A 15,974-nucleotide genomic window follows, 5' to 3' on the forward strand; every position below is an offset into this window, starting at 1 on the left:
CAACACCCTAATATTCTAGCAATCTTATTCACATTTTACAGATGAGGAAATAATTTGATTAGAGAGATTAAGCAAATATCCAGAGGTCACAAGAACCAAGACCCAAGCCCAGGCTAGCTAACTTCAGAGCATTAACCATTACCCTTTACTGCCTGAAAAGATAAACCCATCAAAGGAGACAGAGACTGAGCATATACACAGCACACTGCCATGCTTCATGCCAATGTGCTCAGCTGTGACAGATCTAGTGGTGTTTCCTTGGCCAAGTTGTTTACCTCTATGTGCCCGGTCTCCTTATCTGTAAAATGGAAATAATAATAGTAGCTAGGTGATTGGAGTTATTGTGAGGATTATGAGATAAGGCATGTAACCTGAACTGATTTAACGTCTAAGTTCTCAGCTACTACCTGTTAGTGAAGTGTGATGTTCCTTGTATCCCACTATCCCATAGTTAAGGCAGTTTTATCACAGCCCACAGTTAGTGAGCATCTTGAGGACATTTGGATAAGGTCAACTCGATATACTTCATGGACTCTCAACCTCATTAATTCCTCCCCTGTGCAATTATTTGCATAATTATAAGTCATAAGGCACATTACAAGCATTTTATCTTATTTACTTATACCAACAATGCTTGATATGAGCAGATGGGGACTGAAAGCCTGTCAAGTGACTTGGTCATGGCCACACCGCCAACCTATTTGTCTCATACTCATCTGGATTGGCACCTGCCTTTATTATTCTCTATATGCACGCTCATTTTGGTTGTCTCCCAAGAAGGCCACATTTAGAATGAAGACCATGCTGCTGAGGTGTTGATCAGTCATTGTCTGGCGTTATCCGTGCCTCTTCTACCTCCCTACATGAGGCTAGATGAGGGTGTTCAGCTCTATTTAGTTGAGCTGTTTGGCTGACCACAGGTGAGCAATATTCTTTTGCTCCTCTGACAAAGAGAGAGGAGAAGGCACATAGTAGGGGAGGAAGAAACACGAGATTAGGAGTCAGAGGAACTGGTTCTGGCACTCCCCAGCTGTGTGTGTAGCTTTGGACATGTCACTTGCTTCCTCTGGGCTTCAGTTTCCTGACGTGAATGTAAAGACCAGATGGTCAAGGATACAATGAAAGACAGTGCTGAGGCAGAAAGAATAATCCCTCCTTTTCCCTCCAAAACCTTTGCTTCCCAATTTTTTAGCCATGCCTGCATTTAGTACCCAGCTCTCCTGTGGAAACAAGAAGAAAGGACTTTATCTTCCCCTTCTCTCCCTCCCTCCCCCTTTCTATAGAACAGAGGGGCTGTAGATGGATGGACCCAGTGCATCAGGAGGATAGCAGGTGTTTTTTTAAGAGGTAGGGACAGGGAGTGGGAAAAAAGCCATCATATAAATTAACAGAAAGTCTAAGACCTGAATAATAAGTCAATAATAATTCTGAAGTAAATAGGAATAATAAGGAGTAAATGAAAATGGAAAAAGGAAGTCTTGTTTTCATGGCCTTAAAACAGTTGTTCTCAACTGGGGGTATCCACCCCCAGGGGACACCTGGCAACATCTGGAGACATTTTTGGTTTTTTTTTTGCGGTACACAGACCTCTCACTGTTGTGGCCTCTCCCGTTGCGGAGCACAGGCTCCGGACGCGCAGGCTCAGTGGCCTCGGCTCACGGGCCCGGCCGCTCCGCGGCATGCGGGATCCTCCCAGACCGGGGCACGAACCCGCGTCCCCTGCATCGGCAGGCGGACGCTCAACCACCGCGCCACCAGGGAAGCCCTGGAGACATTTTTGGTTGGCACAACTGGCAAGAGGTGGGGACTGGGGGAGTCAGCTCCCGGCATCTAGTGGATTGAGGCCAAGGATGCTGCTAAGCCTCCTGCAGTGCACAGGACAGCTCCTCGCACCAAAGAATTATCCAACCTGTATTAGTTTTCTAGGGCTGCTATAACAAATACCATAGGCTTAAGCAACAGAAATTTATTTTCTCACAACTCTGGAGGTTGGAAGTCCAAGGTCAAGGTTTTCAGGGGGTTGATTTCTTCTGAGGCCTCTCTCCTTTTCTTTCAGATAGCTGCCTTCTCCCTGTGTCCTCACATGGTCTTCCCTCTGTGCGTATCTGTGTCTTAGTCTCCTCTTCTTATAAGGACACCAGTTATGTTGGATTAGGACCCACCCTAATGATGTCATTTTAACTTAACTACCTCTATAAAGACCCTATGTCCAAATAGGGTACCTCACATTCTCAGGTACTGCTGGTTAGGACTTCAACATACGATTTTTGGAGGGATACAATTCAGCGCATAACACAGCCCCAAAAGTCACTAGTGCCAAGTGTAAAGAAACCCTGCAAAACACTGGAGCTAGCTGGTAAATATTAGAGTAGGATGGTAAACATTTTAGTAAAATTAAAGCCTTTTTAAATTTCTCTAATGGCTGAGCTGAAATTCCTCCTTTGATGTGTTTTGAGGCCTCCTCCGTTGATGTTACTGTCGCTGTGTTCTCTCTTTAGACTGGAACCCATTGGTGCAGCTGCCAGTAAGGAATACTCTCTGGAGAAAAACTTGGAGAAAATGAAGTTAGACTGGGTTAACATGATGTTCAACTTCGTGAAGTACAGGGACACCGTGAGTCTCAGTCCAGCTGTTCGGCCCCCTGAGAGCAGCCCATTTATTATGTAGTAAATTACAGAAGGGATTCATTTCAGAACTGCAACAGAGCTCAAAGAAGAAGGATCTCTAACTAATCTGTTTTAAAATTTTTTATTGAGATATAATTGACATATAACATTGTGTAAGTTTACCGTGTACAGTGTGTTGATGTAATACTTTTACGTATTGCAGTATGATTACCACCCTAGCTAACACCTCTATCACCTCACATAATTATCCTTCCTTTTTTGTGGTAGGATAATTAAGGTCTAGTCTCTTAGCAGTGTTGAAGTTTTTAATCCAGTATTGTTGTCTATAATCACTATGCCGTTGCATCAGATTGTTTCCTCCTGTCCGCCTTCCTGTGCCCGTCAGCCTTCCTCCCAGACACCATGGAGGGATGCATTTTCAAGTGAGAAAGGCCTTTTGATTCAGAGCAACAAGATTTCTGTTGAAAAAGAGCTGAGCAAGCCTCCTGAATTAACATCTCCCTGGGAGGGCACCCCAGGTCCCTCAAAAGTATACCTGAGGTAGACAGTACTTAACACTTCTCCAGTGTTATTATATTAAGCGCAGAAATCACCTGAGAATCTTTCTAAAGTGCAGGTTCTGAGTCAGCAGGTTTCGGCTGGGGCCTGAGTTTCTGCAGTTCCAACAAGCTCCCAGATAACACTGAAGCTGTGGTCTCTGGACCATATTTTGAAGAGCAAAGCTGTAGACTTTCTTGTCACTGACACTTGTAGAAAACATATAAGTTCACAGAGTGCCTGTGGAGGTGCATAAACCTGAAGGGTTTGCTCAGCCATCTCCGGGGTCTGGCTTGCTCTTGGGATGGGCCATGGGTAGGACTTGCTGCTTGGGTGAGCTGTACATCATGGAGGCAACAGGCAGAAACTCACATACTGCAGGCCGTCAGCTCTTAAACCAGTGCATTTCAACCCTGGTACATTTCTGGTCACTCAGTTCCAATGTGTGTGTGTTTGGGGTAGGTGGCTGGAGTTCCCACACTACCACACAATTCTCTGACACCAGCTGGGTGCCTTCCAACTCCACTCAACTCTGACACTATCTACCTGGAGACAGCATCAGATCCCACAAGGTAAGGGCTCAGTCCTACAAGACTGCGAACCCCCTCACGCCCCTTCAGATGCCAGTCTCAAGCCCAGGGTATCACCTGTGCTTCTGACCGACCAGCTATAGGTTGGAGGTCCCAACGACACCCTCCTTGGGCCCAATTAATCTGTTAGAACTCAGAGAAACAGTTTACTTACTAGATCACTGGATTGTTATAAAAGGATATAGGACCCAGGAACAGCCAGATGGAATGCCTATGGGGAAGCGGTGTGAGCTTCCATGCTCTCTCTGAGCATGCCACTCTCCCCAGATCTCTACATGTTCACCAACTCAGAAGCTCTCTGGACCCTCTCCTTTTGTGTGTTTTTTTTTAATTTAATTTTTTTAACATCTTTATTGGAGTATAATTGCTTTACAGTGGTGTGTTAGTTTCTGCTGTATAATAAAGTGAATCAGTTATACATATACATATGTTCCCATATCTCTTCCTCCTTTTGTATTTTTATAGAGGCTTCATTACTTTGGCATAGTTGATTAAATCATTGGCCACTGGTGACTGAACTCAGTCTCTATCCCTTTTCCCCTCCCAGGAGGTCAGGATGGTAGAACTAAAAGTTCCAACACTCTAATCCCAGGATTGGCTCTCCTGGCAACCAGCCCCCAACCTTTGGTGTGGTCCAAAAAGCCACCTCAATAACAAAACAAAAGATGCCTTTATTACTCTCATCCCTTAGGAAATTCCAAGAGTTTTAGGAGCTGTGCTGGCAACAAAGACCAAAGATACGTTTCTTATTATAAATCACAGTATCACTCTGGCCTGAGCATCTGTATTTTTAAGGCACCCCTGGTTTTTCTAAAGTGCAGTGTGGATTGAGAACTAAAACCCTAAAGGCTCCCATACTCCTCCCTCCCCCAGGCTGCATGTTATTCTTTTGTGACTTCTTTTCCTTTTTGTCTTGATGCCTTGATTTCACTTGACTAAGAACTGTAGACAAGCCAGTGGGAGGGAGGAGAACTGGGGGCCTCTCCCAGCAAGACCAGGCGACCGACCGTGTGTCCTAGCAACTTGGTGTTACAGGATCTGATTGGATTAGATACTGCTAGAGGCTGTGGGGCTGAGATGAGGAGTTAAGTCGGGGAACCTGATAACAGCTCAGTTACATCTGGCCAGTCTTCAGAGTTTTTGACTGAAGTAGCCATAGACAAGGGTCAACAGCAAAATGGGAATTGAGGTACCACTTCATTAATAGCTGGACACCCGTCAGTGCAGAGCTGCTGGTAAAAGGTGGATGAGAGAATATGTCCTTGCTCCAAATTAACCACACAGATGTAGGTTTGAAAGAAGTGAAAACAGAGCAAGAAAGACCAGACCTATTACAAAGGGACAGACCCTTATCAGCTTTCTTGCCACGTGGCCCAGGAGGAAAAGTCCATCTACAGGGGCTAACCTTTAAGGCACAGTAACCCTAACTACCAGTAAAATATGACCAAAAAATTATTTAGTCAGAGGTTCCCAAACTTTCTTGGTTCACGGTGCTGTTGGTATCTGAGTACTTTTTAAATGGTTCCCTTCTCTAGTCCAAAAGAAATACTTAACAGCTTTGTTTATGAAGTAATTGGGTTCAAACAACTTAAGTATTTGTGTCCCATCAACTGAACAGAGGTCTGGCAAAAAGTGCATATAAATTAAAAGAAAAACATTTGTCTTTTGTTTTAAAATAACCACAGTTATTTGCTGTGAGTTTGCTGCAGTGCCCTGGGGCACAAGGTTTGGGAACCAAAGGTCTAGACCTAACCAGATTAGCAGTTGATTCTACCTGAGGGAGAGCCGGGAAAACAAGTGAACAGAAAAGCAAGAACACAGGGAAGGGGACAGAACTCCTCCTCTTCTAAACAGATGCTAGTTGCAGGTCTAGGCTTGGACCGTATTTGATTTCTGCAAAGGAGGTAAAAAAGTCTTTAAGAATATTTTCAAGGAAGAAAATAGAAAATTCCACCTCCTACAAGACATAGTGTCCCACAAGGGTGGAGATCTGAGCTGTGAGGACTTTGAGGATCAGCATGAAAATCTGTGGGGGAGAGGTCTTGCGATTTTGACGGGGTGCTCATTTTTATTCACAGGATACAAGCATCTTGTGTGCAGCTGATGACATTCAACTGCTACTTGATGATCACGTGATAAAGACCCAGACCATGTGTGGCTCTCCATTTGTCAAACCAATAGAAACAGAATGCCGGGTAAGAGGAAATGAGGTTGAATGTTTTGTGATGGCCTGTTAGCTCCGGGTTTCTTGGAGGAGCAAGAAGGGTTTTTTTTGTTTGTTTTGTTTTCTGGCTGTGTGGCATGAGGGATCTTAGTTCCCTGACCAGGGATCCAACCCGTGCCCCCTGCAGTGGAAGAGCGGAGTCTTAACCACCGGACCGCCAGGGAAGTCCCGGAAGAAGGTTTTTAAGTCCAATTAACAAAGAAACTCACTTTCTCTTGATTAGAAAAAAACAACAACAAAAGACTGAAAGCAATAACCATCCAAGTAAGCCTTTATAACAGTCTGCCAGACTGAGCTTTTGCAACAGTCTGCTAAAAGAGAAGATGAGATTATTTGAATGCACCAAACAAAAGTACATATGGAAAGTATCTTATGGGCTATAGTAATCTAGAATGTAAATTACATGAGGTTTGGCCTCCTTTGCTCTTTGTTTGAGGAAGTGGGATAGGCTAAGGACACAAACTTGAGCCAGACTGCCTGGGTTCAAATTCTGACTCTGCCCCTTATCAGTTGTGTGACCTTGGACAAGTTACTTGAATTAGTTGTATGTCAGCTTCTGCACCTGTGAAGTGAGCTTTGTAATAGTATCTCCCTTATAAATCTGTTGGATTAAATTGGTTTCACATACATAAAGTACTCAGACCATCACTTGTCACAGAGTAAGCCTTATAAATATTACTGTTGTTGTTATTGTTATTATTATGATTATTCCACTAGGAAAAGAACTCTATGAGGGCAAGGACTCTTGTTTTTTTCTCTAAGTGCTGTATCCACTTCGCCTAGAAGAGTGACCAGGACATAGTGGGCACTCAATAAGTATTTGTGGAACAAGTGAATGAGTGAATGCATCAATTTGTTGGTGGGTCTGTGGTGCAGAGTGGCATGTTAATGACTCAGATATGAAATGCTAAATTTGCAGAACTGGGAAGAAAAGCTAGTTCGCGTGCAGGAAGTTTTGGATGCCTGGTTAAAATGCCAAGCCACCTAGCTATACCTGGAACCAATCTTCAGTTCAGAGGACATCACAGCCCAGATGCCAGAAGAGGGCAGGAAATTTGCCATCATTGATAGCTACTGGAAATCACTCATGTCCCAAGCTGTGAGTTTTTACTACCTAGCACATCTCACCATCAGGAATGTGGGATGCCATACAGATGTTCCTCATTGTGCAACGCAGCCATATCCCTTGAAACCTATTAGTAAACTGGATTTTTGCAAATTCAGTATCTTTGTAAATTTTTTCTAATTTCAAAAGTTATTATTAAAAATTCAAACATGGAAATAGGAAATATAAAAAGTAGAGGCCTTTTGAAATCCCGACTTCGTAGAGGTAACTATTAGCAGTTTGGATAATTTAGCTCTCATTCCTAACAAGGTATAAGATTTTATTTGTTACACGATAATGCAATAAAGCTTTTATAGATTGAGAATAATTTTAGAATTCAGATAATTCTCTGTATTCAGTTACTCAGTTGTTTAACAAATGTTCAAGGGACCAGCGCAGACTAGTATAGAATGTCGTGGTCTGAATTGCACAGTACCAGAAGTTAAAATATAATTGGCTTCGTTGGTTTCAGGTGCCCAACCCCAGCCCAGCCAACCATGGCCAGAGGAAGAGGATCATGTTACATGAGCAGTCAACCTTGTGGGATTAGGAGGTGATTAGGGTAGGAGGGTCATTAGTTGATGGGCTGGTCGCACACTCATTACAATAACCAGTCTCAGAATCTGGGAACCCCATGATGATTATCACCTTTTTTTATGGAACCTAGGTAAAAGATACCAGGGTTCTGATGGCAGCAGACCAACCACGGATGGCTGAGAGGCTTCCAGAAGCCAACCTTCTGTTGGAGGACATCCAGAAGGGGCTGAATGATTACTTGGAGAAGAAGAGACTATTCTTCCCCAGGTATCCAGTATCATTCTCTTGCTTGAAGTTACCCTCTTGACCCATATATAGGTAGAATTACATTTTTTCATACTGAGAGTTAGGTTCTACTCATCTATTCCATATTCTTTCTAGGTTTTCCATTACCCAAAAGACAGCTCTCAGGGGTAAGGTGTGTCTTCACGGTCACTATTTAGAGTGAGGTTGAATGGACACCAGTGGAACCAGCATGGTCAAATACCCAATTAGAGGGGTATAGTACTCAAGAGCCTGGCCTTTGGAGTTAAACAGACCTCAGTTTGAGTCCTTAGCCACACGTGGCTATCCAGTGCTTGAAATGTGGCTAGTGTAACTTAGAAAGCAAATTTTTAACCTATTTAATATTAATTTTTAAAATGTAAATAGTCACATTTGGCTAATTGCTTCAGTGTTGGACAACACAGATATAGCACAAATAGTGGAAAGAACCTCGATTTGGAAGCACAAAACTTAGTGAGAGGAGACCTCTGAAATTTGGGCTTCTAGTCCTATACCCACTACAGTTATTCCTAATAAAAATATGAATAATAGCCAACACCCATACAGCATTTACCATATGCTAGGTCACCACTTTAAGTGCTTACACGAATTATCTGATTTAACCCTTAAAATAATCCGATGAGGTTGCTAACATTATTTTTACCCCCATTTTACGAATGAGAAAACAAACAGTAACTTGCCAAAAAGCACAAGACTGGTAAAAGAACAAGCTAGAATTCAAATTCAGGTAGTCTGGATAAGACACTCAGTTATTTAAATTCTCTGAGCTTCATTTTCTCCCTAAGTTAATTAAACACATACACGAAGTATCTCAATATTTCTTTGTGCATTTTTATGGCATAAAATTAAGCACTCTCAACAAACACTTTGAAAATGTTATTGATAGTCACATATTTTATATTAATTTTAGCTTGAAAATACAGTGCTAAATAATGATTTTAGTTTTAAATTATACAGATATATTAATTATTACTCTTATGGCCATTGGCCTTATTCATTATCATACATGATGAATCCATAGAGGTCAACTATTTGAATTTCACTTGGAAGTGGGAGAAATTGGCATCCTCATTAGATATTGGTTAGTCAACCAGCCAACAAATAATTATTGAGCTATTCCTACCCATTCAACGCTGCAGTTATAGTGTATCAATTTGCTTTGCTGCATAACAAGCCACCCCAAAACTTAGAAGCTTAAAACAACAGCTATTTTACTTAGCTCACAATTCTGTGGGTTGGAAAATTGGGCTGAGCTCAGCTGGGTAGTTCTTCTGGTCTCATCAGGGCTCACTCAAGTGACTACAGTCAACTGGCAGTCAGTGGCCTCAGTCACTTGTCTGGTGGTTAGCTTCCTGTTGGCCAGGGCAGTGAGGATAATTGGGCCACATGTCTTTTATCCTCCAGAAGGCTAGCCTGGGTTTATTCACATGGTGGTGGTTGTAGGGTTCCCAAGAGCAGCAAGAGTGGAAGCTTCAAGGCCTCTTGATGTGTAAGCTTGGAACTAGTACAAATTCATGTTTGCCACAGTCTATTGGCCAAAGCAGGACACAGACCCAGCCAAGGTACAAGAGATGTGAAAACAAACTCCACCTCTTAAAGAGAGAAGGTGCAAATATTGTGGTCTTTTTGTAATCCACCAAATACAGTGAAAACCATCATCATATGATCCCTCCTTATGAAACTTAAAACCTAGTGGTTACAGTAAAGGTTTGTCCCTTGAACATTTTCTGAAGGTTTGTTGTTGCTTAGGGTATAAGCAAGAGAATGAAGCTATCTTATTACCTCTAATATAAAACATGATAAATCCCTCTGCACATGAAGAGGCTCATTATGAACTTCTTACTTCCCACCTGTAACATTTTTCTGGAGATAAGGAAAGAAAGGGAAGTCTTTTCTCCTCCTACCCAGCAGTTCTCAACACTGACTGCACATTAGAATCGCCTGGGATTTTTAAAAATACAAATTCCCAGACCCAATCCCAGATCAGTTATATTACAATCTCTGGGAAGTGGAACCTTGCCATTGGAATTTTTTTTATAAGCTCTGCAGATGATTCTAAAGTGCAGCCAAGGTTAAGAACCACTGCTCTATCCAGGTTTCTTTCACCTGGTAGCAACCCCTCTCTCCCAGACATATAAAATCCACACATACCAGCTTTCTTCCTTTCTTTTGCTCTGAGTCAAAACCATCTCCACCCTCTATGCCCTAGATGAAAAATGGTGAAGAGGAGTGGGCCTTAGATAAGACTCTAGAAGTAGCTGGCGTTCCCGGGAGTGTCATCTACCTGTTGGGGAGTATCACCTTGTTGGAAAAAGAAGCTCTTAGAAGAGATTCCAGTAGCCATCTTCCTTTGCTTTGCAATAGGTTCTTCTTCCTATCAAATGATCTTGGAGATCTTGTCAGAGACAAAGGACCCCCTCCGAGTTCAAGCACACTTGAAGAAGTGCTTTGAAGGAATTGCCAAGCTGGAGTTTACAGACAGTCTGGAGATTGTGGGCATGATCAGCTCAGAAAAAGAAATCGTTCCATTCAAACAGAAAATCTCCCCAGCTCAAGCCAAAGTAACTCCACTTACCCATTTTTGGTTCTTATCATCATAACAGAGTGAAACAGAGAGAGTCAGATTGTATGTTGGTTAAACATTTGGACTCTGGTTCCAGACTGCCTGGGTGTGGAACACTTAGATTACACAGCTTAATGACGGGGTGACTTTGGGGAACTAATCTTTCTGAGTCCGCTTGCTCATCTCTAGGATGGAGATTATACTGCAATTCACATGGCATCCTAAATTTGTGGAAGGATTTCAACCAAACTTCATGGGGAATCAGATCCAAACAACTAATGCTGTTTAAATCCCCATGAGCAGAGCCCAGTTTAAAGAGAGCTGGTCAGATGGGGCAGGTGTTTGTTTTTTTTTTCTTTTGCGGTACACGGGCCTCTCACTGTTGTGGCCTCTCCCATTGCAGAGCACAGGCTCTGGATGCGCAGGCTCAGCGGCCATGGCTCATGGGCCCAGCCGCTCTGCGGCATGTGGGATCTTCCTGGACCGGGGCACGAACCCGTGTCCCCTGCATTGGCAGGCGGACTCTCAACCACTGCGCCACCAGGGAAGCCCGGGGCAGGTGTTTTTAAAGGTCAATAATATTTCATGGAATTAATGCCATTTAACTCAGATTTTTCATACATGTGCCCTTATCAAATGAGTAAAATGTAAGTTACTTCCACTCTCGCTGAACATGACAGCACCCCAGCGTAGAAACAGACAAGCACTCTTGCCTTGCCGTTTTTGCCACCCACACATTTAAGTTGCAACAACCAGGGATCATATACCTTAAAACCAGACACCAGCTAGCTCACAAGCACCTGAGGTCAGCAGGTACAGTTGCCTGAAATTCTAACACTGAATAATATGCTGCACATTCAAATTACCTGTAGAGCTTTAAAAAAATCCAAATGCCCTGCTTGCATCCCATACCAATTAAATCAGAATGTCTGGGAGCGGGAGTCAGGCATCCATAATTTTTAAAGATCTCCAGATGATTCCAGTGCACAGCAAAGTTTGGGGACCACTGGAATAATGCAAGAATTAGAACTGTTCAATTAGAAATGAGTCATTTATTTTATGAACTTGTCGACTAAGAAAAAATGCACAACCTAAACGTTAAGAGTTGTGTTTTGTTCAGCGGACATTCTTAGGACTTCAAGCTGGAGAGGCAGCATCTCAAGTAACCCTGAGAAAACTGCTTGGAGGAGGCAAGGAGGGGAGATACATAGGAGTTTTGCAACAAAGGGCAGGTAGTCTGAACTTCAAAAGATTGTTGTTCATTAAAGAAAACCAGATATCTCAAGGTATTTAGTGCTTTTCTATGGATGGGAAAATGCAAAAGTCTAGCTCACTGAAATCATTCCTTTGATATGCACGTCAGCTATCTGGGGCCAGTATCCTGTGTTTTCTCATCCTGAGTTCCCTCAGGGCTCACCAGCTCACTTTGGGAGGTGGTGGCTGCAGTCACTGATAGCTGCAGCATCTTTTGATTACTGATACGGCAGAGGCAATATTTTATTTCTCAAACTGAAGTGTAAATGGGTCATTTGTCTCCTGAGAGAGACATAAATAACTTTATTTACAGTTGTCTCCCAGAAAATGATATGAAAGAAGTGCATGTTAAAAACTCCCTATTGCCCCTTTTTTGAGACATACACTTAGAATACACTAAATAAGTGTAAAACCAATAGTTAAAGAATAATGGCTTGAAGGTGTGCAAACCTTTGGCCTCGCTCCAGCCCTGTCCAGAGAGAAAGCTGGCTTCTGCCCATGGTCCCTCCCTCCAGGCTTGGCTAACTGTCACTGCCTCTCTGTCTGTCTCAACCCACAGGGCATGGTGGAAAGATGGCTCCAGCAGGTGGAACAGATGATGCTTGCCAGTATGCGGGAAGTTATTAGACTTGGGATTGAAGCATATGTCCAGGTAAATGAAAACTGGGGTACACATGCCAGGGTGTTGGTACACCAACAAGAACTTTGGGGACAAGGTTAAATGGAAGCCTGTCTTCTGCTAAAAACCACCCCTCTCCTGCTGAGTAACACCTGACCCCTCTGTGCCTCTTTCTCCTTTCCCTGTAAATCCTGGGGCAGTGTATGTATTTCTGAATATAAAACGTTTGCAGTTAGAAGCAGCTGACACTAGCATAGCCTGTGAGCCAGAACCCTTTGCTGTGGGGCAGTCCTTTCTGTGAAAATAATTGATGGCAAGCGGTTTATTTAGAGCCCCTCCCCAATTAAACATCCCCTCCCCCAGGCTTTTATTAACATTACACATGCCCTGAAGGGCACAACTCATTAAGCTCCCAAAGCTTTAGGTGACCTGTATAACAGAAGGCCTAAGGGAAGAGAACATGTTGCAATTACTCTTTAGCCAGCTCCCCGCAAGGTTAATGTTGGCAGACTAGATATTTAGTCTCCTCTACTTTGGGTGCTTCTCACTTTGGGGCCCCCACACCTATCCCCAGGACTTTTTCCATCAAAAAAAGGGGTATTCAATTAACACCTTCCCACTAAGTACCAAGGACTGACCCTGCTGCCCCTCTCAGTAGTATGTGCCTTGTAAGTGAAAGACCAGTCCTTTGTCCCGTGACATATTACAAATCAAAAATTAAGTTAAAGAAAAACGGCTACCTGTATGAAGTTATTTCATGCAATTGCATCTGTAGCCAGACACAGCAAACTTTTTCTGTAAAGGACCGGATAGTAAATGTTTTCAGCTCTGCAGGCAGTATACACCAGGCACAACTATTTATCCTTGCCTTTCTAATAGAAAAGCAGCCTTGGATGATGGGTTCAACAGTGGGCATGGCTGTATTACAATATAACTTTATTTACAAAAACAGATATGGCCATATTTGGCCCTCAGGCTATAATTTCCCTATCTATAGTTTAAAAAAAGTTAGGGCGGTCATGGCTAAGAAAATCGTGGGGCAGTACTGCAATGTTTTGTAGCTATCAAAAGGAGTAGTTATATAAATACTTTCTGAACAACACCTTGATTATAACTATGTAAAATCCCTGGATGGGAGCATTAAAAAAAAAAAAAGAAAGAAAGGAGTCGTTGACTGAAAAAAAAATGCACGACATAAGAGTTGTGAGTTAAGTTTTATTTGGGGCAAAATGAGGACTATAGACTGGGAGACAGCATTTCAGATATCTCTCAGAAAATGCTCCAAAGAAGTAGGGGGGAAGGTCAGTATATATGTGATTTTGGTGAAGGGGGAGTACATGAAATCATCACATATTTTTTGCAGAAGGTTTCTGCTAGTCACGAGGAGCAGACGTCACCATGAAGGGTTTTAGTGCTTTCCTAGATACGAGGAGATGCAAGAATTGGGCTCATAAAATGGTTTCCTGAAAATATCTAATTATCTGAAGACCTGTTCTGCCAGTTTTTCCCAGAGCACAGAGTGCCTCATTCCTGATCTCCACCCTGAACTCCTTGCAGGGGGTGTTGAAGGTCAGCAGCTGCAGCAGGTCATAACTTAATCCTTGTAGAGGTAGATGGCAAGTGAAAACCTATAGACGACAGAGTTAGTGAAATTGTTGGTGATGATCCTTTTCTTTTTCATAAAATTCAGGGAGGAAGACATAAATCTGTAATCCCAGAAATGTCAAGCCTTGTAGCTTCTGAGGTTGGGGATGACTTTTGTTTTTGTTGAGGGGGTAAGATGGTGGTAGATGTCTTTAGGAAGTCAGTTTAAATCACACAAGATGAACTGACCCTATAATGTGCCCCACTGCACTTTCCCAGGTCCCTCGTAATCACTGGGTCTTGCAGTGGCCTGGCCAGGTGGTTCTCTGTGTCTCCTCCATCTTTTGGACCCAGGAGGTTTCCCAAGCCCTCGTTGAAAAGACCCTACCGGTAAGTGAGCCTGTCATGAAGCTTGTAGAGGAGATTTGAGCTTGATTATGATTTGAATGACATATAATTAGAGTAGCCATTTTTCTAAACAAAAAAATAAACAGCCCCATGGTGTCACAGAAGGCAGGGTTCTCTTCGGGACAGAGATTTGGGAATTAGGGCTGTCTTGGAGTTCTGTAGTATAAGAACTCTCACATTTCTTCCCAGACAGAAATTCTAGGCTGCAGTATCCTAAGTTTCATCAGCCTTTGCTTCAAGTGTCAACCTGGCAGAATTTCTACCAACAGAGACTGCTCATCTTCTTCCTGGGCCAAGAAGCCACCTGATCCTGTTTTCCTCTCCTCTTCCTCCACCATATCCCTTCTTACCACCTCCAGTCCAACACTAACCCACCTCCAGCTTTTCCTTCAGCTTTCTCTTGAGACCAAGAATGCTCAGGTCCTGCTTGTCTTCAGATCCGGACACACATATTTCCAGCTAACTCTACCACCGATGCCTGTGCTTGAGGGTTCAAGACCTGGATGGGTTTGAGTTCAAATTCTGACACCTCCACCTGTTAGATATGTGACCATGGTCAAGTTACGTAACCTGAACCTCAGTCTCCTTGTCTATAAAATGGAAGGAATTGTAGCACCACACCTTACTACTGTGAAGGGTTAAATGAGGCGCTAGTAAATTATTCAGTACTTAGATCCTAGGCTATAAACCCCACAGGGCAGGGGGCATGTCTTCTTGGCTCACTATTATATCTCAGGGGGTTATTGCAGTGTCAAGCACATAGTAGTTGCTCAATAAATATTTTTTGACTGAATACGTGGTAACTCCATTCCCAACATTTTTACCATGGTATAATTTCCCATGATTATCTCATCAGAATTCCTGTTATTCCCCCTATATACAATATGAGTGCCTGTGGCTAGAATATTTTTTATTTACTATATTTTGCTTTATACATTAAAATTAGAACATTAGTATTTGACCAAGTTTCACTTTTTACAGATATCTTGTTGATAATTCCTAAAAGATGTGTTGCACTTTACACGTGCAAACTGCTTTCACGTACATCATTTCAAACCTCAGAATCACTAAAAAATTCTGACTTTTGTGACTGTATCTCTGTGCCCCAGTTTTCCTACCTGTAAAAGAGGAGAGTGCTTCCCATCACACACTCAAGCCCTGGAGTACAATGAATGCTGAATGATGTGCCTTGGCATCCTAAAGGTGTTGGTACAGAATTGCTATCCATCCATCCATCTACCCATTGTTCATTTAACAAATATTTGTTTGACGTTGCAACTGGGACGTCGCTGCTAGGCAAAGGGAATTAGAGGTGAATGAGACAATCATGGTCCCTGTCCTCACGGATTTACAGTCTAGTGGGAGGAGATTAAAAGGCTCTTTTACAGAACTATGATACTGAAAGTACAGGGATCCAGAAAGCATGGGAAGGAAGGAGAAAAGTAAGAGAGGGGAAGATTTCCCAGAAAAACAGTGTCTAAGAGGAGACATAAAATATGAATAGGGAGTAGCCAAGCAAAGAACAGGAGAAAGAGCACTCCTGAGAGAGAGAGAGAGAGAGAGAGAGAGAGAGAGAGAGAGAGAGAGAGAGAGAGGAGAGAGAGAGAGAGAGAGAGAGAGAGAGAGGAGAGAGGAGAGGAG

At 42.8% G+C, this 15,974-nt stretch overlaps 1 protein-coding gene across 1 annotated transcript in view; it reads left to right on the forward strand.

The window, feature by feature from the left end:
- Positions 1-15,974, forward strand: part of DNAH3 (dynein axonemal heavy chain 3) — a 184,686-nt gene that overhangs the window by 66,232 nt on the left and 102,480 nt on the right. Inside the window, 8 exon segments of the mRNA XM_060079218.1 lie at positions 2,499-2,613; positions 5,833-5,949; positions 6,898-7,077; positions 7,751-7,887; positions 10,270-10,290; positions 10,292-10,466; positions 12,282-12,374; positions 14,205-14,315. Of these exon segments, the coding sequence (XP_059935201.1) occupies positions 2,499-2,613; positions 5,833-5,949; positions 6,898-7,077; positions 7,751-7,887; positions 10,270-10,290; positions 10,292-10,466; positions 12,282-12,374; positions 14,205-14,315 (949 nt within the window).

This window comes from Mesoplodon densirostris, chromosome 16, assembly GCF_025265405.1.
Source record: "Mesoplodon densirostris isolate mMesDen1 chromosome 16, mMesDen1 primary haplotype, whole genome shotgun sequence".
Classification (NCBI taxonomy): Eukaryota; Metazoa; Chordata; class Mammalia; order Artiodactyla; family Ziphiidae; genus Mesoplodon; species Mesoplodon densirostris.